The following is a 23,812-nucleotide window of genomic DNA, read 5'->3' on the forward strand; positions in this document are numbered from 1 at the left end:
GCTGACAAAGCAGTCAGTACTCCTGGGATCAGAGTGTGATCACATGTGACCTGAGCTCACTCAATAGTGCTAGCCTCCATCTCTTCCACTCACACAGGAACTCTTTTCAGCCTTTTAACACACTGTCCATTATTGTTTAGAAAGCACATTGCGAAGCAAAACATGAGTTCTTCATGTTTTATTAAAGAAATGGTATGCTTTCTTCATGGTTGGATATGGAGCATACTGTGAAAGAGATTGTGTGAATCACCCCATCTTTTTGTGTGCTACTGCAGGCTTATTCTGGCTGCTAACAGAGATGAGCTGTACAACAGGCCATCCAAGGCTGCAGACTTCTGGGGCAGCAACAGTGAGATCCTCAGTGGTAAATATAATTTGTATTATTCATATATAAGATAAATATACAATATCCAAAATTGAAACTCTGGTATTTGTTTGCTGTTTCATTAATGAATTCAATGTTGGTTTCTATCATGTCAGCTGAGTTCATGGAGTCCTACTCTTCAGGATATAAATTAATGACAGAGGGTCTTGTTCAGATGTGCAGTGGACTCTGATATTTGGACTAGGAATGTGCCAGGGTGGTTGACTTATCGTATAGTCATCTAACAAATGACTAGTCGATTAGTGGAGTCGACTTCTAACATTAATATTTGTAGTGGAGTGGTTTTAATGTGAGACGCAATTCTCAAATTAATTGAGAGACGCAACTTCATGGAGAGCATTTTTGAGTGATGATAGCTTGCTGTGCTTAATAGTGAATAACAGTCAGCACAGTAAAATGTCTCTTTAATGTTTTAGGTTTAGTCTTTTTATGGGCTGTTGTTACAGCAAAGTGTTGCATCAACAGTACATTTCAAGAAGATCACCGTCAGAGGAAATCCTCTGCTGTGAGTAATATTTCCGTATTTGTGAGGTGCTGTGGAGATTAAGTCTTTTGCTGATTCTGTCTGCTTACATAAATAATTGCAGTTAAAAAGGTTTAAACTGCTTGATGTTTTGAACTAGATGTGTACCCACAATATCTTACAGTTCTGCCCTTTTGAATGCACAGCAAGGATCGCCCTGAAGCACTCTGTTTACATTGAAGCGTGTCATTCTGCTTTCAAGGTGCGCCTAAGCGGTTTTGTGCTGCTCTGTATTGAAACCTTTCTTAATTCTTCCTTTTCTTACTTTGATAGTTTTGTGCAATTAGATGTTGCAGTTATTTAGCCTGTTTATCTGTGTAATATCCATCAGTCACCATGTTGAACTGTTGCACTTAGCGTCCATATAACCCTCTAAAAGGCGTCTGTCACACGTCACGTCAACTTAACAGAGCCTTATTATACATTATTAGGCTTATCCTTAACACCGACTAGTCGACTAATTGTTCAAACAACCGACTGACTAGTTGATTATAAAAAGTTGATAGTTTTGCACATCAGTAATTTGGACACTGAAGCCACACTTCAAATGAATGGATTTCATTTAGATAACAAAGTGATTTTCTTTTAGTGAATGTATGAAGTTAGTTCTCCTCAAGTTCACACAGGTGTCCTAGTAACCACAGGTGTAGTTCATCACATTATCACATGCTCTACTAAGTTTGACAACAAAAAAGTGTCTGAACTTTTTGTCTTCATTTTGAACAGTGTAACTATTGTTTTGTATTATGTTATTTAAAACCTGACAAACTCCTTTGCTTGAAATGTTTTGTTTAAAAAGTTTACTTTTTTGCTATCTTCAAAATAAATGGCATTTTGCTTGATATTTTGTTATCTAATGTAATGTCCAAATAAATTTTTGGGCTGTATAGCCCTTGACTCAAATAATAATAAAGGTACTATATGTAGGCTTTAAGTCTAGCTCTTCAGCTCTATATAAGCTCTTTATAATAAAGGTTTTATATTTAGGATTTAAATTAAGCTCTTTGGCTCTATATAAGCACTGTATAATAAAAGTACATTTTGAAAAAATGTTGTGCTCAGTGATGTCATACAATGGAAGTTTATAGTGACCCCCTCTTCAAGCTTCAAAAGAGCACAAAAGTATAATTCAGAAGTCTAATAAATTATTGTATGCATTGTTCTGAAGGCTTACGATAAGGTTTGGTGAACAAACTGAAATCTAATTAATTATTCAGTGAAAATCTTGACCAACCATTGCTCTCCTGTGCGCGTTCATGAGAGTGCATGAGAGCAGCAAAATACACAGACCCCCGCTCATGAGAAACCGCATTGTTGTTGGTGCAACCAGACCACCAGAGAAATTCGGAGCAGAGAACACAACACAGCTGCACACAAACGAGACAACCCACTTACAGAACATGTCTGAAGAGCTTGAAGTCAAAAAGGAGAGGAGATATACTTACTCAGCCTTATTTGTTTGAACTGGAGTACTCGGAAATCAAACCGAGATGGAAGAAGCAGCCACACACTGTGTCCTAACCTGACGACAAACGATTAAAAAAACATTTCTATGTTAATCAGATTTTTTCCCCCTAACCAGCCGCAATTACATATTCTGTCGGTGGCTTTGTTTCTGTTTGCGGCACCACTCCAGGTAGCTGCATCCACTGTGAACTGGCACCGGTCCAGAATCTTTCTCATAACAGTTTATTAAAGCTTGCATCACACTAGCTGGTTCAAATTACTACATTTTAGCTTAGTGTGTCACACCTACCATCTTTTTTGCTGAGGTCTTTCTCTCTTAAGTCACACATACACTTGTTCAGAATAGAGAAGATGTGAATGTACTCCTTCCGCCTTTCTCTCCGGTTCTTCCAGTTCACTTTCAGTAAGCGAAACCTCCAAAACACTGCTGTGCTCTCTATCTGACTGTAGCATCTGAGTGTGTATGTGTGGTTGCCTTCAGCCTTCTCTATCTCTCTCGGTTTTATTCAGACAAATAAGGCTGGGCATAAAAATACATCTCCTCTTCGACTTCAAACCCTTTAGACATGTTTTGTAAGTTCTGTTCTCTGGTTTTTGTGCCACTGGGTTGATTTCAGTTGTTACTATCACAGTTGCTGTCCTGTTTTAGATAAAACAAGTTTTTGTGGCCCGTCTTGCGACCGGAGGCTGCGTGAACTGTTCGCCTTGTGCACTCTCATGAACGCGCACAGGAGATCAACGTTTGGTCAAGATTTTCACTAAATAATACATTAGGCTTTGGTTTGTTTCTTACCAAACCTTATTGTATGCCTTCAGAACAAGGCAGGAGTCGCATACAATAATAATTATGCGTCCTTTTGAAGCCTGAAGAGGTGGTCAACATAAACTGCATTGTATGACATCACTGAGCAAATTTTTTTTTCAGAATTTCTTCCTTTGTGTTAAGAAAGTAAGTCATATTGGTTTAGAACCACACAGGGGTGAGTAAACTATAACTGAATTTTCATTTTTTGGTGAACTATCCCTTTAAGTCTCTTGGTTCATGGCACAACAGTGGAATTGAACTTTTCAGTCACAATCAAGCTCTGTGGATGATTATAATATCCTTTCCTAATATTTCATTGATTAAGTGTCCATTTTCAGTATTCAGCTGACCATCCTCAAGGAGTAATAACTGTTCAGTTGACTGACGACCCACGATCTGCGAAACAGTACAGAACAGAAATCAGTCATCAGTCATAACCCACCCCACAAAAGATAGTCATGGACATTTGTTGTTTGTCTATGTTCCCCTCCATTATCAAGGGGTCAGACAGCACTTGTTCACCCTTAATTGATGGCCTCTTTTATATGCTGTGGCAGGAATAAATTCTGCCACTCAAGGAGAAGCCCTTATCTGTCTGGAGGGGTGAATTGTAGGGTGTGGATGAGCAATGATGGAGTCTTTGGGTGGTAATGAGGACAATTGGTATTGCTGTGGAGGCTTTAGAATCTTTCACCCAAAAACTGAGACTTTAGTGAGACAAAGTGAAATGCTGGACCATTTTCAAACAAGAGCCGTTCTGTAGTTTTGGTGAGAAGTTTTTTATGAAGCCATGTAGTGCTGGTGTTTAGAAAGAATTTAGTGATTTAAGTGTGAACTAAAGTTCACTTCAGGATTCTCTTTTTCAAAGAGTTGGCCCTCCCTGGATAGATCGATGTGCTTGAGGCTATAAATTGCAATGCTTGTTTTCTTTTCAAAATCAAGATGAAAAATATTTGTTCCTGTCTAGGTCATTCAAACTGAGCATACTTGAGCTGTTCGGTACTTCTGTAAATCTGCTCCCCTGCTGTTTTTAATATGACTAGGAGAGGGGATTTATTGTCGCTTCGTGTTTTTGTTTTCTGTCATTAGGTGTGGACATGGAAGAAGGGAAGGAAGGCGGGTCATGGCTGGGAATTAGCAAACGAGGAAAACTGGCGGCACTGACCAATTACTTGGAGGGATGGCCAAATCCAGATGCACAGGGAAGAGGTAGAACAGATCTTCCACACCTTTGTACTCAGACATTTCAAATATTTTCAAACCAATATTTTTTTGCCATTTGCAGTCTAACACTCACTGATAGGGTTGCCAACATTCTACCAGCCAAATACGAGACATTCCAGCTTTACATACTAAACACTTTTTTTTTCAGTGGGGCTCCAGCATGAGATGCTGCGCAAAGGTTAAAGAGGTCCACCTAAAAAGCTTGTTTACATAGAAAACAATTGGAAAAACAGGGCGGATGGACACAAAAACGCGGTGTTCGGTGTGAACAGCCCCTAATACGCTTAAAATGAAAACCACTTTAATGGAACATCCAGGAAAAAAAATTCTATCAATCTGCACTTTTAATAAACACAACTGTTTGCCAAAAGAACGAAGCTGCAATCAATCAATAAAGAAAGACAATATTTTTCTGTCAAGCATTTTCTTCCCCATAATTAACTTAATCCTTTTCATTTTTGTCTGGCTTCCTGTTAAAAATTTGGGTCACCAGTTTGTAGACAGTTGGCTTTATGACTAATATGTATTTTATATTTAGATTAATAAAAAATATAGTAATTTTTTATCACTAAAAAATAAATATTCGTCTCAGGACAAGTCTTAGTAGTAACCATGCATAATAATGGATTTTTATGGGAGAGAAAACGCTTAACATGAAATAGTATATTTCTCCTTGGATTACTATGTTGTTGTTTTGGCAGTAAATAGTGTTTATCACAAGGGAAATGTAAAAAAATCCCAAAAAGCAAAATAAAAAATAACAAAAAATAAACCTGTACTGTATTGTACTTTTAAAAAGTGCTGCAATTTTTCTCACTGTCATTTAGCTGAATCTCTCTTCCAGAACGAGCACTAAAGTAAGCAATGTAATGTAATGTCATGAATTACTGGTGTTTTTGAAATCACAATGGTGAGAAACAATTATCATGCACTTGAATGCTATCTGTTTGACAATTCTCCTGCTTCTGACTGAAAACACGATGGAAGACATGCATTGATTTTCATTTATCTTTTCCCCGGCCGCTCAATTGTTTCATCCGTGTAACGTTTAACAGCCAATATCTCACACAACTCACTTGAAAGGTGTGTGTTTCAGGTCCATTTTCCTGATTTGTGAAACATTCTTAGAAGTTTGGGTGTGAGACACTAAAATACAGGACAAAAAGCATCCCGTTTGCATTTCATACAGAACGTAACATTGTTCCCTCAAATATACAGGACTGTGGGCAACCTTACTCACTGAGCACTTAATTAGGAACAACTGTACACCTACTTATTCATGTGATTATCTAATCAGCCAATCGTGTGGCAGCAGTGCATTGCATACAGTCATGCAGATACGAGTCAGGAGCTTCAGTTAAATGTTCACATCAACCATCAGAATGGGGAAAAAAATGTGATCTTGGTGATGTTGACCGAGGCATGATTGTTGGTGCCAGATGGGCTGGTTTGAGTATTTCTGTAACTGCTGATGTCCTGGGATTTTCACACGCACAATGGTCTCTAGAGTTTACTCAGAATGGTGCCAACATCCAGTGAGTGGCAGTTCAGCGGATGGAAATGCCTTGTTGATGAGAGAGGTCAATGGAGAACAGCTGACAGAAAGGCTACAGTAACTCAGATAACCACTCTGTACAATTGTAGTGAGCAGAATAGCATCTCGGAATTCACACGTCAAACCTTGAAGCGGATAGGCTACAACAGCAGAAGACCATGTCGGGCACTTTATTAGGACCATAGTGTTTCTAATAAAGTGCTCAGTGAGTGTACGTGACAGACTAATGGGCTAAACAGGGCAGAGTCTTATCATTAAGCCAGTACCTCTCTACATACAGTACACACCTCCAAATGTGACTTTCATATACCTGAGGGTATGATGTTCAATAGATGTTTCTATTTAAAATATAAAGATTCTAATTTCCCTGATTTCAAAGCATCATTACATATTTCTGTCTATTTCTAAAAGTTTTTGAGCTCTGAAATAATCATTTTTATTTATATTATTTTATTTACATTCTGTACAAAAAAGCCTGATTCATTTAATTGTAATTCAAACAATCTCTTATCTCACTTATAAGCTATGTTACTTTTACCCACAATGCTAAATATTGCAAAACATTGCAAAATATTATATGGAATGTACAGTAATGCCTTCATTATTTGATTCTTAATGATTGTTGACATGTTCTTGCAAGTGTGTGCATTTGGGATGTGATGCCTGAGTCCTCCACCAGCTGTTCCCTACAGATCTCCACTCAGCTGAACTGGGCTTCTAACTGTCATCGTGTCAGTTTCTGTTGGGTTTCTTCAAGGCCTCTTTATAGGCTGACACCTCACTACCACTTACCATCAAAAACATTTCAAACAGACCCCACCCCTCTGTTCCCAGGCCATGTCACTAAATATAATGCAAACATCTCAGCTGTGATAGGGAGGTCATACACACAAACAGCTGCATGGTAGAGCAAGAGTAACATGGCTCAGTACATGTTGTTTAACAAATTACATTAATTTCTGCATTTGTCTTCTTAAAAAACATGTCTTCTATCTATACCTGTTTCTCCCTGAGTCTTGAGTAAACAACTGACCTTTACAAACCGTTCACAACCAAATTCTCCTCTTTCACTATCCATGGTTGTAATAAATTGGATGATTGATACGTGGTTGTCCTCATTTGTAATTTTTACCCAGGTTCCTTGGTGACCAACTATTTGGCGGATAACTTGGACAGTTTTGCTTACCTCCGTAAAGTGTCTTCAGAGGGTCATTTATATAATGGCTTCAATCTCCTGACAGCTGACTTCAGGTGAGTGATGTTATGCAAATATCTTGATTGGTTAATTTCTTAAGTATCAATGCAATTAGGGGCCTGGGTAGCTCAGTGGTAAAATACGCTGGCTACCAACCCTGGAGTTCGCTAGTTCGAATCCCAGGGTGTGCTGAGTGACTCCAGCCAGGTCTCCTAAGCAACCAAATTGGACAGTTGCTAGGGAGGGTAGAGTCACATGGGGTAACCTCCTCGTGGTCGCTATAATGTGGTTTGTTCTCGGTGGGGTGCATGGTGAATTGAGCGTGGATGGCGTGAAGCCTCCACACGCGCTATGTCTCCGTGGCAACGCGCTCAACAAGCCACGTGATAAGATGCGTGGGTTGACTGTCTCAGACGCGGAGGCAACTGGGATTCGTCCTCCGCCACCCGGACTGAGGCGAATCACTACGCCACCACGAGGACTTAGAGTGCATTGGGAACTGGGCATTCCAAATTGGGAGAAAAAGGGGAAAAATCCAAAAAAAAAAAAAAAGTGTCAATGCAATTGGTGAAGTGTAAATGGTGAACACAACAAATGAGACATAAATTAGCTATTCCTCTAAATTAGTTAAATGAATGAACAATATTTCAGTTTTGTGAAATTTTGGCATTGATTTTGAAAATATGACTGATCAAAAAACTGTCTTTTATTTAAGGATAGTGATCATTTGAAGCCATTTATTATCACATAGTTGTTTGGCTCCTTTTTAAATAATAATGATAACAGAAATCACCCAAATGGCCCTGATCAAAAGTTTACATACCCTTGAATATTTGGCCTTGTTACAGACACACAAGGTGACACACACAGGTTTAAAAGGCAATTAAAGGTTAATTTCCCACACCTGTGGCTTTTTAAATTGCAATTAGTGTCTGTGTATAAATAGTCAATGAGTTTAACTCTCACGTGGATGCACTGAACAGGCTAGATACTGAGCCATGGTGAGCAGAAAGAACTGTCAAAAGACCTGTGTAACAAGGTAATGCAACTTTATGAAGATGGAAATGGATATAAAAAGATATCCAAAGCCTTGAAAATGCCAGTCAGTACTGTTCAATCACTTATTAAGAAATGGAAAATTCTGGGATCTCTCGATGCCAAGCCAAGGTCAGGTAGACCAAGAAAGATTTCAGCCACAACTGCCAGATGAATTGTTCAGGATACAAAGAAAAACCCACAGATAACCTCAGGAGAAATACAGGCTGCCCTGGAAAAAGACGGTGTGGTTGTTTCAAGGAGCACTTTGCAATTGCAATTTAAAAAGCCACATGTGTGGGAAATTAACCTTTAATTGCCATTTAAACCTGTGTGTGTCACCTTGTGTGTCAGTAATAAGGCCAAACATTCAAGGGTATATAAACTTTTGATCAGGGCCAATTGGGTGATTTCTGCTATCATTATGATTTAAAAAGGATCCAAACAACTATGTGAAAATAAATGGCTTCATATGATCACTATCCTTAAATAAAAGATCAGTGCCAAAATTTCACAATTTCTGCCAGGGTATGCAAACATTTGAGCACAACTGTGTGTGTGTGTGTGTGTGTGTGTGTGTATATATATATATATATATATATATATATATATATATACACACACACCCAGCTCTGGAAAAAAATTAAGAAACCACTGTAAAATGATCAGTTTTACTTTTTATAGGTATGTGTTTGAGTAAAATAAACATTTTTGTTTTATTCTATAAAGTGTTAACGAATACAACTATAAGTGTAGTGTTACCAACACAACAATGTTGCCTTTGTCCTTTTTTATATATTTTATAATTTATGGCATAGATGCTTACAGTGACCCAGAATCCTTTAGTTGAATCCAGTTGGTTTTATGTACTGTTCAGCTGTCAGTTCACCAATGAAAGACACTTGCTATACCAGTGCTGAAATCATACTTAATGCCCATTTTAATAGATACAGTAGAGGCAAGTTATGAGAAATAACTTTTTTTAATTTTTTTTTTATTTATTATTATTATTTTTTTTATGATGTCACATTCTTTATCATTAGTATTGAGGACAGTTATGATGTTGTCTTATCTCTGGAGTCTTTGAGAGGGACAGAAGGCACTGCTGAAGCCACCTGTTCTCCAGATACAGAACCTGTAATGAGCTTAAGAAGTCTATTTAAGATATTGTTAGAACAGATGTCATGTTTCCAGCAGCGTGGCTTTTTCTGAGCATAGCTATTTGAGGTGATTTAAGAAGATGGGATTTTGTGATTCTACATATTAAAGGTCAGAAATTATGGCATCCATTCAAATAATATATATTAGATGCTGTTTGGTGTAATGGTAGTTAACTATGTTAGTTATGGTTTTAGATGTGAGTGTATTGGGAGTCTATGTTGATTTTACATTAGCAAACTTGTAGCCTGAATATGTGTTCACACTGACAGCAGTTAACAATGACAAAGTGACTCAAAGTGGTTCGTTTTCTTTGAGTGTTGGTGATTTGACACTTGACAACTAAACAGACTTGAGCAGAGTTTAAAGGGATAGTTCACCCAAAATGAAAATTCTGTCATCATTTACTTACTGTCATGTTCTTCAGAACATCGGTATTGGCTGATAAATGTAATTAACTGCACTATGGTACATCGGCAGATTGTTTCAATACAGCCAATGTTCGGGGCCAATTATTTCCTGTCAAAAGGGGGCAGAAAAATTTGTCAGACAATTAGCCTACAAGTCGTGCTATGTGTGAAAAAAATCGAAATGTCTCTTTTTGGTATTACAATGATTTGGGTGACAATGACAGTTGAGTTGCAATTTGTAAGCTTTGCACTGTTAGAATTTCTCGAGGTGGAATTAACTTTAAAACTTTTAAATAGGGATGCACCAATATGAAAATATTTTTCCGAGATGATATTTTGCAGCTTACCTAATTTTGTCTTCATATCTCTGTTTTACTTTGGAATTATGCTTTAAAAATCTACAAAGAGGTACAAAAGCCTTTTTACTGTTCTAACAATAAATAATTTCCATTGAACATTGATTGGATCTGTTGGAACACATGACAGGCCAAATTTTTAAAGAGAGCCACAATGAAAAAAGATACAAAAAATAACTAAATATGATAACATGATTATTGATATGAAAAAAGGTTATTTTGTACTTCTAAAACAATTTGCACCTCGGTTTTTGCAGTTCAAAACAACAAAACTTACATTTTACATGTATAGTATGTACTGTATATATGATAGAACATTACAAATTCATACTGTGCTTATGTTGGGCAATTGCACGGAAATGTCAAAGACATCATGGAAAAATGAAAAGTTTTAACCAAAGGAACAAAACCCCCTTTTGAATTCTGTATTATAGTAGGATAATGGATAATGCTGGCCAGACCACTAGAAGGCGCAGCTTGCTCACGCAATGCTGACTGAAGCGCTAAATGCAGACTATGGCTGTGTCTCGTTTAGAAGGCTTCGTCCTCCGGTCACATTTGTCGGCCACATTCGTCATCGAGGCTGTCTCGTTTCAGAAAAGCGAGCAGGACACTTCGAATGCAGCCTTCGAATGCGACCTTCTTTTACGGGAATTCGGAGGATGCTTGAGGTTTATCCTTCGTGGGCACTCACAACCCACAATTCTTTGCTCCAGCGGAAATGTCTAAAAAAAAATACACCAGTTTGCAAATATGATGTTCAAACGCAAGGAATGTTAATTCTCAAGTTGAAGTACCTCAGTAGATGGGTGCAGGGTATATAATATGTATAATTATATTATTATATAATTAAAATAAAGTATTAGACTAAAAGTACACCTGTAAAATCTATTTTCTTTTCTCTTTACATCATTATCTCCTAAAATGTACCTCGTGATTCCCTTCCAGAGGGACTTTGGCTGTGTCTTGTTTCGAAGGCTGCATGCTAGGTAGGACGCTTCCTTTGAAGGCTGCAGAATACCGAGCGTCCTCCTTTAAACAAGCCTCGTTTAAACAAGATGGCCTTCATAGGACAAATGGAAACAGAACGTAACATGGTTGCTATGACAGCACGCCACTCTTTAACAAGCGCCAGAGCTTTGAGTGAGATGGGTACAAAGTCCCTTTGGAAGGGAATGTATGAGGTAAATTTTAGGAGCGTTATAATGATATAAAGATTTTACAGGTGTATTTTAGTCTAATACTTTATTTTAATTGTATGTTAATATAATTATACATATTATATTCTCTGCATCCATCTACTGAGGTACTTCAGCTTGGGAATTAACATTCCTTGCATTTGAACATCATATTTACGGGCAAATTGGCTTTATTTTTTTTAGACATTTCCGTTGAAGCAAAGAATTGTGGGTTGTGAGTGCCCACGAAGGATACAGCTCATGCATCCTCCGAATTCCCGTGAAAGAAGGTCGCATTCGAAGGCTGCATTCGAAGTGTCCTACTCGCTTTTCTGAAATGAGACAGCCTCGAAGACGTATGCGGCCGACAAATGCGACCTCCGGAGGATGCAGCCTTCAAAAACGAGGCTTGTTTAAAGGAGGACACTTGGTATACTGCAGCCTTCTAAGGACGCGTCTTACCTAGCATGCAGCCTTCGAAACGAGACACAGCCTCCATTTTAAAACGCAGCCTTTAAAAATTTAGTAATCATGCAAGGCCATATTGTGGTTTTAATCTTAATTCAATCCATCATGCAGCATTAATGGATGTCAAACCGATGTCTCAAGTCAAAGTCTGCTGGTTTCAAAGCGTTTTTGATGGTTTCCATTAGGGGTGGGCAATATGACCAAAATCCTATATCACGATATGAGTAATTTTATATCATGATAGTGATATATATATCACGATATAGTAACATTTTTCTGAAAAATCAGTAAAATTGTATTATATATTAAGCCATGTTGCAATGTGTAATTTTGAGTAATCCAGTCAGTGAATTAAATAATTTATAAATGAAAACTTCCTCATCTTATATAATTTTCTCTTTATTTTGAACTTGACATAGTCAAAGAAATTAATAAAAATTAAATGCCACATTTCAGTCTGATGATGTGCACCAATTTTCTATTTATTTGTATTTTTATTAGTATAATTATTGTTGTTGTTGTTATTATTATGATTATTGTTCTAGATAAGCTTTTCATCTAATGACACATGCAGCTGTCAGTGAAAAACTGCATTTCATTATTTCTATCAGTCTCACGTGAATCCCTGACCACTGATATATACGTGCACATGGATAGGCTATATCGACATACACAATGTACAAACCTTGCAAATCACTGTTTTCTGCTCGGTATTGCGTTTTCTAAAGCCAAACCAATTCCACACCACGGAGGATGCACTTTTTCTTTCATAATCTCCTCTCATCTTCTCATTCAAATGAATTTGAGGAACGATCAGTCGCTCCGTCTTTCTCCATTTATCTGACAGAATGTGTAATGCATGCGTGTTATGTGCTGTACACATTTCTCGTGTGGCAATTTTGCGTTACCGCGATAGAGACAATAATCCAAAATGTTTACCGGTTGGCCAATTTCTACCGGTGAATCATGTCACCCACCCCTATTTTCCATCATCATGTAGCCTATAGGTAAATGCTGCTTTCACAGCTATCACGTCCGTTTGTGCTGTTTTTTTCTGCATTAACATGAGAACAAAGAATACAAAATAATTTTTACATGTTCTTAAGAGTGCCAACCCTTCTACATTTTGTGGCTATTGTTATTTCTGGATTGTGCATTTGAATTCAGAGTTTTTACAAAGAGTGTTACTAATTAGTTATAAATTCATATCCGTGTTTTCTTGCTTTTAACTGTTATGCCGATGGTTTAATTTGGTCAATAATTGGCCGATAAATCGGTGCATCCCTACTTTTAACAAAACTTATTTGATAATCTTAAAGCTTGACACAGCAAGGAATGTGAGTTTGTTAAAATTGAAGAACTTCAAGCAAAAAAAAAAAAAAAGAAGAACCTCCAAACTAATGTCTGTATTGGCAGACATTGCTGTAAATAATCGGATATTGATATGGACACACAATTCTTGTATCGGTGGATCCCTGGTGGGAATGCCTACTAGTGACAAACAGTCCAGCAACTTGCTGACATGCAGCAATTTGATTACTGCTTGGTGTAATTAGTTAAAGTGCTGGCTCGAATGTTACTAATCCTTTGTCCTATGATTTTACTATCATCATTTAATTAGAATTGTCCTTTTTATTATGTTTGATGATAAAGCCAAAATACTGTTATTCTACAGACTTGGTTTAGGTTTTTTCAAAATCCTTATAGAGTCATGAAACACTACAACACATTTTTTTTTAAATGTTAACAGGTATATATATCTTGTACACAAGGGCAGAGAATGTCAACATTCGTTATATTTAATTTCAAGAGGAAAAGGGTTAATTTAGGGATTGTTCTGGCTATTTTCGTCTTCCGGGTTTGAAAAGAATATTGACTATGGACATGACATACCTGGTTTAGGTTTTCCATTGCATTTCAGCAAATCTACATCATGGGTGTTCTTGATGTTATTCTTGAGAAGGCGTGACCTTTACCCTTTGACAAGCAAGTCGTTGCCATGCACGTGACCAGCGCTTCAAAAGCCCTGTTCTTTTTTTTTTTTTTTTTTTTACAAGAAAACGTACAAAACTCTCGTAGGGGAGAAATAGAAACATACATCAATAGGAACAATACAATTATTGTCAGTGTAAATGAAAGAAAAGTGTCCCCTACACAATACCGAACAACAAAAAGCCAATAACAAGGGGGTATTAGTTAAAAATACAAAGAGAAAAAAACATCCTTTAGGCATAGCATACAAGGGGATATTTATCAAAACAACAATTGTCTGGATATCACTACACATCTTTCTTGCAATTTTACTAGACTTTTTCTTCAGTGAGGAAAAAAACAAATTAAAATCATTCATAAACCATGAAAAAGAAGGCTTAGAATATCTCCACTTACTACAATGAATATGATATTTACTCATGAGAACAATCATATTAACCAAATCAGATAGGGATGAATCTACATTATCCATATAAAAGAGAATGTGTGATAAGTCAAACGTCGGAATTTCATAAATCTTAAATGACAGCCAATTATGTAAATCGGACCAGAAGCTTTTGGCCATAGGACATAAAAAGAACATGTGTTCCAGTGTCTCATCAGCTGCCTCACAAAATACACAGGTATCTACTTCAAATTTGAACCTTTTTCTAAGAAAGTCAGCAACCGGATATATTTTATAAATAATTTACTTTTTGACTTTTGTGGAGATGGGCCATTTGATGAATTTGAAATGTGGTTTATCTATGGACAAGGCATTCATGTTTGGAACTTGTACACACAATCCTCTATCATAATCCAAAAACATTCTAGATTTTAAAAAAACATGGATACATTTGTTATTACATTTACTGTCATATTAATTACATTCATTAATTACTAGATTTGGTAAGGTTGGTGAAAGTCTTATTCTCGCATATATCAATGTGTTTTGGATTAACTGTAATAATGGTAACGGTATTGCTTTACACATCTTATTATATTCTCTATGAGTGCATTTAAGATTATACTTGAGCAAGAAGGCACTATGTTCCAAGAAGTTACCATTATCATCTAATATATCATTCACAAACACAATACCCTTCTCATACCAATCACTTTTAAACAATGATTTCCTATTAATTGTAATGACCCTGTTATTCCATAGGGTGGATCCATGGGGAGAAAAGTTGTGGGTAAATATTTTCCAGTATTGGAGAAGTTGTTTGTGGAAGTTTGATAATTTAATAGGAATCTTAGTTACCTCAAAATCACATTTTAAAAGAAATTCAAGCCCACCTGTTTTGTTAAATAGAGATCTAGGTAAGTGAAACCACATAGAGTAAGGTTGTGATAAGTACGAATTCAACCAAAAAGCCCTGTTCACACCGCGGGCGACTTTGCGATCTGTGTTGCTGGTGGGCGTTCCTACTGCTGCCGTCGCTCTAACATTATTGGTGGACTGCACAACTGGCCATAGTAGCGTTTGAAATGCTGTTTGCAGATGATACTGCTGCTAAAACTAAGATATCGTCCTAATTTGACAAGGAATCAGCCTCTAAAAATGCACATTCTGCAAGGGAGTGCGTTTTATATAACCTGCAGTAGTGCTTAATGCATCATATCATTAAACAAGACAAATGTTATATCAATATATGAATCAAACTCACTCAGAATGCTGACACGGTTTTCCACACATCATTTTATTAGCCCATAACTATATATGTGGTTAAAGACAAATGATAAAAGAACAGTGAAATCGCTCACAGAAACTTTTATCTTCTCCGTCTTGCCTGCACTCGAGTCGACTCCAGTATCTCACACTCACCCTGCCTGGAGACGGATGACGTAAGCTACTCTGTCTTCACTCTCTTTGGTAGTTGCTCGCGAATTTTGCTCGTCATTTGCATAAAGTTGAAATTTTCTCAACTTATCTTGTCGCTCCCCACGGCGATCTCTGTCGCCAACGGTCGCGACAGCTTGTGTCGCCGGAAGTTGCTGTGCTCTCATTGAAAATCAATGGGATGGTGTCGCTGTCTCGCACAATGTCACTGGCGGTGTGAACGGGGCTAAAAAATCTCAAGCACCATCAGTCAGTTGAGAGAGTTGATAGGACTGTGACATGAGTCCCCCCCCCCATGCTGCTGACAGAGGGACAGGACAGACTTTCATTCAAAGGCAACACCTTTTGAATGTTCGCGCAGCAAGTATTTATTAATTTGTTTTGAGATATTCGGTGATGTGCGACGTCTCTGATTGGGACTCGTTGGAGATGCGGTTTACATTGATCCATCCATCCCTGATGTAAGTGTGTTAACCGATCTAAGCACTTATATTTGTAAATCATCATCTTGGAATAACTGTCAAAAGTTAATAAAGCGTAAAAAACATTCACACATTTTCGAGAGTACATGGCTTGGCGTTTATTTGCGTATTAAATTACAGATATAAATTACCAGTGCGAGTACTGTATTGTGAGCTTACAAAACAGTGTATAATTTATTTTTGCATTGTTACGAGCAATTCTGAGAATCTTTGATGCTGTTAACTTTGATGAGAGACTGGATCAGACAGTTGTTGTGTTCACTCCCCTTCTCCCCCTCACTCCATAGCTGATCACGCCCACTTTGAGTGCATCATTTAAAAATGTGGTTAGAGCTCAACTGTGCTGAAACAGAGAGGTGTTGTGACCCTTTAAACCAAGACCAAAATTTGGCGCAGACCTTCAGACTTTTCTGACTCTGGTTGCTATTAGGGCTGGAAATTGCCACAGACCTCTCGATTCAATATTACAGCGATATTATGCAGAGCAGAAGAGGATTTGATGTCCCACAGTGAAAAATGATGCTTTTATGGCTGTAGCAGCAGATCATTAATTGACTAAACGTAAATAGAGAAAAGAAACTGTCTTTGTGGAACTCTGTACAAATATAGCTTCCTATAACCATCCATCTGTCCATCTATACATCCATCAATCCATTCTAAGTTTAAACTTTCAGACAAGGCTTTGTCTGGCCAATATCAAAGTTTGCCTTGACAAACTTTAACAATCTATTTTGTTTTGTTTTTCCAGATACATTAATCACAGCAGTTAGCTGTGCATTAGAGTCTTGGGGCAAAACACTGTCAACCCATCTTTTAGCTTGCTGAAAGTCTGTCTGCTAATGTAGTGATGTATTAAGTCCGTGCTGTCATCTGAAGGGCTGGAGGGATAATATTTGTCCATTCATATCTGCCTCTTCAAGCCTATATTTATATATACAGTGTATCGGAAGGCCACTCATGAGAGTCCCAAACACAGTAATGAAACCGATAAAGATAGCAGCGGGGGTTGTTATTCATTTGTTTACCCTTTTAATAAACAAGATCATTATTGAACTTATTGTTCTGTCCCTTTTTTCCTCAACCACAAAGGATAAAAAGATATATTTCCAAATAAACTTTGAGGATTACAGTAGGCACTTTGAGCTGAAATCAATACAGCTGTCTCCTGTAAATAGAGACGGCCTTTGTTCCTCTATAGGGATGTGACTGACAAGTGTGATAATAGCTGAATATATCATATGATATTTCAGCCCATTGAATGATTTCCCTAGTTGTATTATCAGGTTTGGTATTCAGACTCAGCTTTGAGAAGTGTTGTTTTCAACTTTCACTGGGTATATAGATACCATATAAAAATTAAGAGCTAAAAAAATCTTCAAAAGGGTCATATCATGAGGAATCAAATCTTTCCTTGATCTTTTGAGATAAAAGAGTTCCTTGTACTATAAAAACATTCAGACTCAAAACTTTTAGTACTCAAAACTGCCGACGCAGTTAAATAAGAGCATTTATTAAACTAAGCTGCAAAAACAACTCATTCTGTTCTTTGGCAACTTACTGATGTTAAGACAGATGCATACATCTGAACACATGACCACCCTATTCGGTATTCAGAAACTTGGCCCAGCTCAATGTAGGCCTGGGTATGGATAAATATTTCCTGATTTCGATTCACAAGCTCTTGATTTGATTTCGATTCAGTATCGATTTATACGGGTTTTTCAGGTATTATGTCCATTTTACTTTCCAGTACATCTGAAATAAATTTTCTTACAGCTAGTGCTGTTAATTATACAGGGGACCTTCTAACTAGGTACATTGTGAAAATATTAATTTTGCTAATCATATTTTGGTAGTTTTTCATAACTTTGGTTACATTTTACCTTGTTAAAAATGAACAAATCCATGTATTCTATCAATAAAGTTTTCTGTATATTTAAATACTTTAGATCAAAGAGCATTTTATGTGTGGCATTTATGGGTGTAGTTTGGTAGTAAACTCGGCAAAAAAAGAAACATCCTCTCACTTTCAATTGCTTTTATTTTCAGCAAACTTAAAGGAATAGTTAACCCAAAAATGAAAATTTACTGAATGCTCGCTTCCGTACATCTCTGTGACGTGCGCTCATGAGGGATGACATAAGCTCTTTGGTAAGGTCACGCGTCACGTGGAGGAGAAGGCAGGAAGCGCGTCATTGTTTACATTGTATTTTTTTAATTATTATTATTTGGAAATGTTTTATATATATATTGTTTTGAAATTGTTTTGGACTGTTTTGGTTTGTGAACGGCACAAGTTTCTCTTGTAAACAATGACGTGCTTCCTGACTCCACGTGACGCGTGACCTTAACGAGCTTATGTCATCCCTCTCATGAGCGCACGTCACAGAGATGTACGGAAGCAAACATTTGTAGTTAAAAAGTATACAAGTATTGTTTTGTTTCTCAAAATAATCAATCGTTTGGGTTCAGAAGAACTTTATTTGTCGACTGGAGTCATGTGGATTATTTTGAAGCACCCTAAATATGCATTTTGGACCGTCAAAAAATGGAGGACATTCACTTGCATTGTTTAGAGGAGGAGGTCTGAGGTCTGAAATGAAATCCTAAAAGTCTTAAATTCTGTTTTGATGAAGAAAGAAACTCAGATACATCTTGGATGGCCTGAGGGTAAATTATCAGCAAATTTTCATTTTTGGGTGAACTATTCCTTTAACATGTGTAAATATTTGTATGAACATAAAAAGATTCAACTAAGACATAAACTGAACAAGTTTCACAAACATGTGACTAACAGAAATGGAATAATGTGTCCCTGAACAAAAAGTAACAGTCAGTATCTGGTGTGGCCACCAGCTGCATTAAGTACTGCAGTGCATCTCCTCCTCATGAACTGCACCAGATTTGCCAGTTCTTGCTGTGAGATGTTACCCCACTCTTCCACCAAGGCACTTGCAAGTTCCCAGACATTTCTGGGGGGAATGGCCTAGCCCTCACCCTCCGATCCAACAGTTCCCAGACGTGCTCAATGGTATTGAGATCCGGGCTCTTCGCTGGCCATGGCAGAACACTGACATTCCTGTCTTGCAGGAAATCATGCACAGAATGAGCAGTATGGCTGGTGGCATTGTCATGCTGGAGGGTCATGTCAGGATGAGCCTGCAGGAAGGGTAACACATGAGGGAGGAGGAGTCTTCCCTGTAACACACAGCGTTGAGATTGCCTGCAAAGACAACAAGCTCAGTCCGATGATGCTGTGACACACCACCCCAGACCATGACAGACCCTCCACATCCAAATCGATCTCGCTCCAGAGTACAGGCCTCGGTGTAACGCTCATTCCTTCGACGATAAACGCGAGTCCAACCATCACCCCTGGTGAGACAAAACCACGACTCGTCAGTGAAGAGCACTTTTTGCCAGTCCTGTCTGGTCCAGCGAAGGTGGGTTTGTGCCCATAGGCGATGTTGTTGCCGGTGATGTCTGATAAGGACCTGCCTTACAACAGGCCTACAAGCCCTCAGTCCAGCCTCTCTCAGCCTATTGCGGACAGTCTAAGCACTGATGGAGGGATTGTGCATTCCTGGTGTAACTCGGGCAGTTGTTGTTGCCATCCTGTGTGATATTCGGATGTACCAATCCTGTGCAGGTGTTGTTACACGTGGTCTGCCACTGTGAGGATGATCAGCTGTCCTTCCTGTCTCCCTGTAGCGCTGTCTGAGGCGTCTCACAGTACGGACATTGCAATTTATTGCCCTGGCCACATCTGCAGTCCTCATTCCTCCATGCATCATGCCTAAGGCATGTTCACGCAAATGAGCAGGGACCCTGGGCATCTTTTTTTTGGTGTCAGTAGAAAGAGTCAGTAGAAAGGTCTCTTTAGTGTCATAAGTTTTTATAACTGTGACCTTAATTGCATACCGTCTATAAGCTGTTAGTGTCTTAACGAACGTTCCACAGGTGCATGTTCATTAATTGTTTATGGTTCATTGAACAAGCATGGAAAACATTGTTTAAACCTTTTACAATAAAGATCTGTGAAGTTATTTGTATTTTTACAAAATTCTTTAAAATACAGTGTCCTGAAAAAGGGACGTTTCTTTTTTTGCTGAGTTTATTACTGTTAAGGGTGTAGTTAAAGATCCTTGGGACTTAGTTGGTGTGTTATACTAAAACCTTTGGGTAGTTTGACATGATGGTTATAGCTGGTAAGGGAAAAGTTTTAGGTTCCAACCCTGCAACAGGCGATCTAGAAACCATTTCACACTTGAGTAAGACACTCCAAGGAGACTGTCCCTGTTATAAGGGTACTATTGCTTTGGTTTAAGTGTCTTCTAAATGATTCCTTACTGTCTTGCTGGAAGAGACCATATCGGAACATTCTTCATCAGCCTTTTGTGAAATAACAGTTAAAATATTCAGCATATGTCCAACCACACCAAAGCCTCTAATACAAAAACCATAACTTTGACTTGGTTGGTGGTTTTTAGCAATGATTGTAGTGCATTGATAAATCATTATAGGGCTTTTTGGCTCTTTTTTTTATGCACCCCTTTCACTGAAATGAATGCATTATTGGAGACTGACAAGGTTATTATTAAAACCTCATTCGGTTGTGCCTGTGTATTTTATTCAAAGCAGCTTTCTTTTATAGACATGGCTGATGTGATGGGAAGATAAAGTACAAGAGGCATCTTAATGGTTTTATGAAACAGTTACTACATAATAAAATTATTAAGAACACTGATTTCAATTAAACCATTATTCTAATAAGCAAATTCACTAAGGGCCATCCTTCCTCTAGAAGATATACAGTTGTGCCTGACGTGTAAACAATAACAGAACATATTCTCTGTGGGTGCTGCACTGCTATATACACAGTTTGTTAGGTGAACAGATGTTTGCTATCAGAGCTGTTAGTTACTATATCTTTATCTACTATAATATAAATGTTGTTTTCGGTTTGTAGAAGAATGAAACTATATACAGAGATAAAATAAAATTTGTAATTGCATCTTCTCTGTGCAGTTGGTATGCTTAAAAAAAAAAAAGTGTAGCTTAGTAAAATACCATTAACAAACATTAATTTAAAGATTCCAAAAACAGATGTGGTTTTACTGAAAGTCAGCACATTCTGCACATTTATTCTGTATACTTATTAAATCTCTAGCACTTATAGAACAGGCTCTAATGTTCTGAAGTCCCTTCCTGTCTGTCTGTCTGTGATTCCCTTTGTTGTGGTTTGCCATCACTGCAAAATTGTCCACCAGCACTATTTAGGTCCCTTTAAAAGTGCTTTTAAAAACCTGTAAATTGACCATTTTTCCTTTCATTGCCATCCTCCTGCCCCTTTGAGCCATAAAATGTAAAGTGCAAAGCAACAACTCTAGAATTTCTCTCCTCAAACATTCATAGTTCCACACCATAGTTCCATCTGAAATAACTTCAATGAGTGTCCATTCATTAGATCCATGTGTATGAAAACAGAAGCATGTCTAATCAGATCAATTAATGATAGAGTGACTGAGCTCATACATGCAGAAGATTCACTTTCTTTAATTACAGCTGTAGGGAGCAAATACAATTAAATGTGCATTATTGACTTATGAAGAACAGAGTACTACAAAAGTCCTTTACATAAATTTTTCTATTAACCCTCCTATTGCTTTCAATATCTGCATACACCTTTTGCATTCCTGGGTAAATTTTGACCCAGTGGAATTCAAGCTTATAAATCATTTATAACCCAATGAGTTTCATCTAAAACTATATTGTAAGTCATTAATAGGTTACAGGAGACTATTCCATAGTTTAGGAGCCAAATATGAAAAGGATCTACCTCCTTTTGTGGATTTTGATATTCTAGGAACTATTAACAGGCCAAAATTTTGCAATCGGAATGAACGTGATGGAATATAGCATGGTAGAAGGTCACTTAAGTACTGCGGAGCTAGACCATTCAAAGTTTTGGACGTAGTTAATAGAATTTAAAAATTAATACAAAATTTAATAGGCAGCCAATGTAACGATGAGAAAATGGGGCTAATATGATCATATTTCTTGGTTTTCGTCAGCACTCTGGCTGCTGCATTTTGAACCAATTGAAGTTTATTTATTGATCTTGCTGGACATCCTCCCAGTAATGCATTACAATAATCTAGTCTTGAGGTCATGAATGCATGAATTAGTTTTTCGGCATCAGCAACAGAGAGCATTTGTCGTAATTTAGCAATATTTCTTAGGTGGAAGAATGCTGTTCTACAAACATTGGTAATTTGATTTTCAAAGACAGATTGGTATCAAATATAACACCTAAGTTCTTCGCTGTTGAAGATGATGTAACAGTACATCCATCAAGAGTCAAATTATATTTTAGCGGCTTATTTTTAGAGGTTTTTGGTCCAATAATTAGTACCTCTGTTTTGTCGGAATTGAGTAGAAGGAAATTTCTGGCCATCCAATATTTTAATTCATTGATACACTCTGCTAATTTGGAGAGTTGTGAAATCTCTTCAAAAGGTTTTGACTTAGAAACTTATAAAGTTGGGTATCGTCGGCATAACAGTGGAAACTTATTCCACGATTCCTGATAATATCTCCCAAGGGAAGCATATACAAGGAGAAAAGCAGAGGCCCTAAAACTGATCCCTGTGGCACTCCATACTTTACTTTTATTTGGTTTGACAATTCCTCATTTACATAGACAAAGTGGTAGTGGTCTGCTAAATAGGACCTAAACCATGCTAATGCAACTCCACAAATGCCAACATAATTCTCTAGCCTATTCAAGAGAATGTTGTGAGCTATCGTGTCGAATACAGCACTAAGATCTAAAAGCACTAGAAGTGAAATGCAGCCGCAATTAGATGATAAGAGCAAGTCGTTTGTAACTGATATGTGCAGTCTCTGTACTGTGATGAGACCTAAATCCTGACTGAAATTGTTCATATATACTATTTCTCTGTAGAAATGCACATATTTGGGAGGATACTACCTTTTCTAGTATTATCGACATAAACGGGAGATTTGAAATCGGTCTATAATTAGCCAGTTCTCCAGGATCAAGTTGTGGCTTCTTAAGCGGTTTGATAACTGCCATTTTAAAGTTTCTTGGGACATGTCCTAAGGATAGCTAGGAGTTAATAATATTAAGAAGAGGTTCTGAGATTACAGGGAATACCTCTTTTAAGAGCTTGGTTTGTATTGGATCTAACAAACATGTTGTGGCTTTTGATGATTCGATAAGTTTTGTTAGCTCTTCATGACCTATGACAGCGAAGGATTGAAGTTGCTTGTGAGGAAAATTATGAGACACTGTTTTCTGAGGTACTGTGACAGATGATTGCATAATTCCAATATTATTTCTGATTATTTCAATTTTATCAGTAAAGAAATTCATTACTCTTGTGCTGCGACAGAATATCTGGTCCTGTTGAGGCTTTATTCTTAACCAATTTAGCCACAGCACTGAATAAACACGTAGGATTGTTGTGGTTATTTTCTATGAGTTTGCTAAAATATGCTGACCTGGCAGCTTTTAGTGCCTGTGCTACAGACACTATCCTTCCATGCACCGTGAAATACCTCTAATTTTGTATTCTTCCACTTGCGCTCCATTTTCCGAGCTGCTCTCTTGAGAGCATGAGTGTGATCATTGCACCATGGTGCAGAGCATTTTTCTTTAATCGAAGGGGGGCGACACTATCAAGAGTGCTAGAGATGACTGTATTTATATTTTCTGTTATTTCTTCAAGTTC

The 23,812-nt window shown here is 37.5% G+C and overlaps 1 protein-coding gene across 6 annotated transcripts in view; it reads left to right on the top strand.

Moving 5' to 3' along the window:
• The window catches only part of LOC127425524 (transport and Golgi organization protein 2 homolog), a 42,758-nt gene that overhangs the window by 5,024 nt on the left and 13,922 nt on the right, over positions 1 to 23,812 (top strand). For all 6 annotated transcript variants that reach the window (XM_051671634.1, XM_051671643.1, XM_051671652.1 and 3 more), the window contains 3 exons: positions 276 to 364; positions 4,270 to 4,389; positions 7,096 to 7,210. In XM_051671634.1, the coding sequence (XP_051527594.1) occupies positions 276 to 364; positions 4,270 to 4,389; positions 7,096 to 7,210 (324 nt within the window). The remainder of the gene's footprint in view (positions 1 to 275; positions 365 to 4,269; positions 4,390 to 7,095; positions 7,211 to 23,812) is intronic.

This window comes from Myxocyprinus asiaticus, chromosome 3, assembly GCF_019703515.2.
Source record: "Myxocyprinus asiaticus isolate MX2 ecotype Aquarium Trade chromosome 3, UBuf_Myxa_2, whole genome shotgun sequence".
Classification (NCBI taxonomy): domain Eukaryota; kingdom Metazoa; phylum Chordata; class Actinopteri; order Cypriniformes; family Catostomidae; genus Myxocyprinus; species Myxocyprinus asiaticus.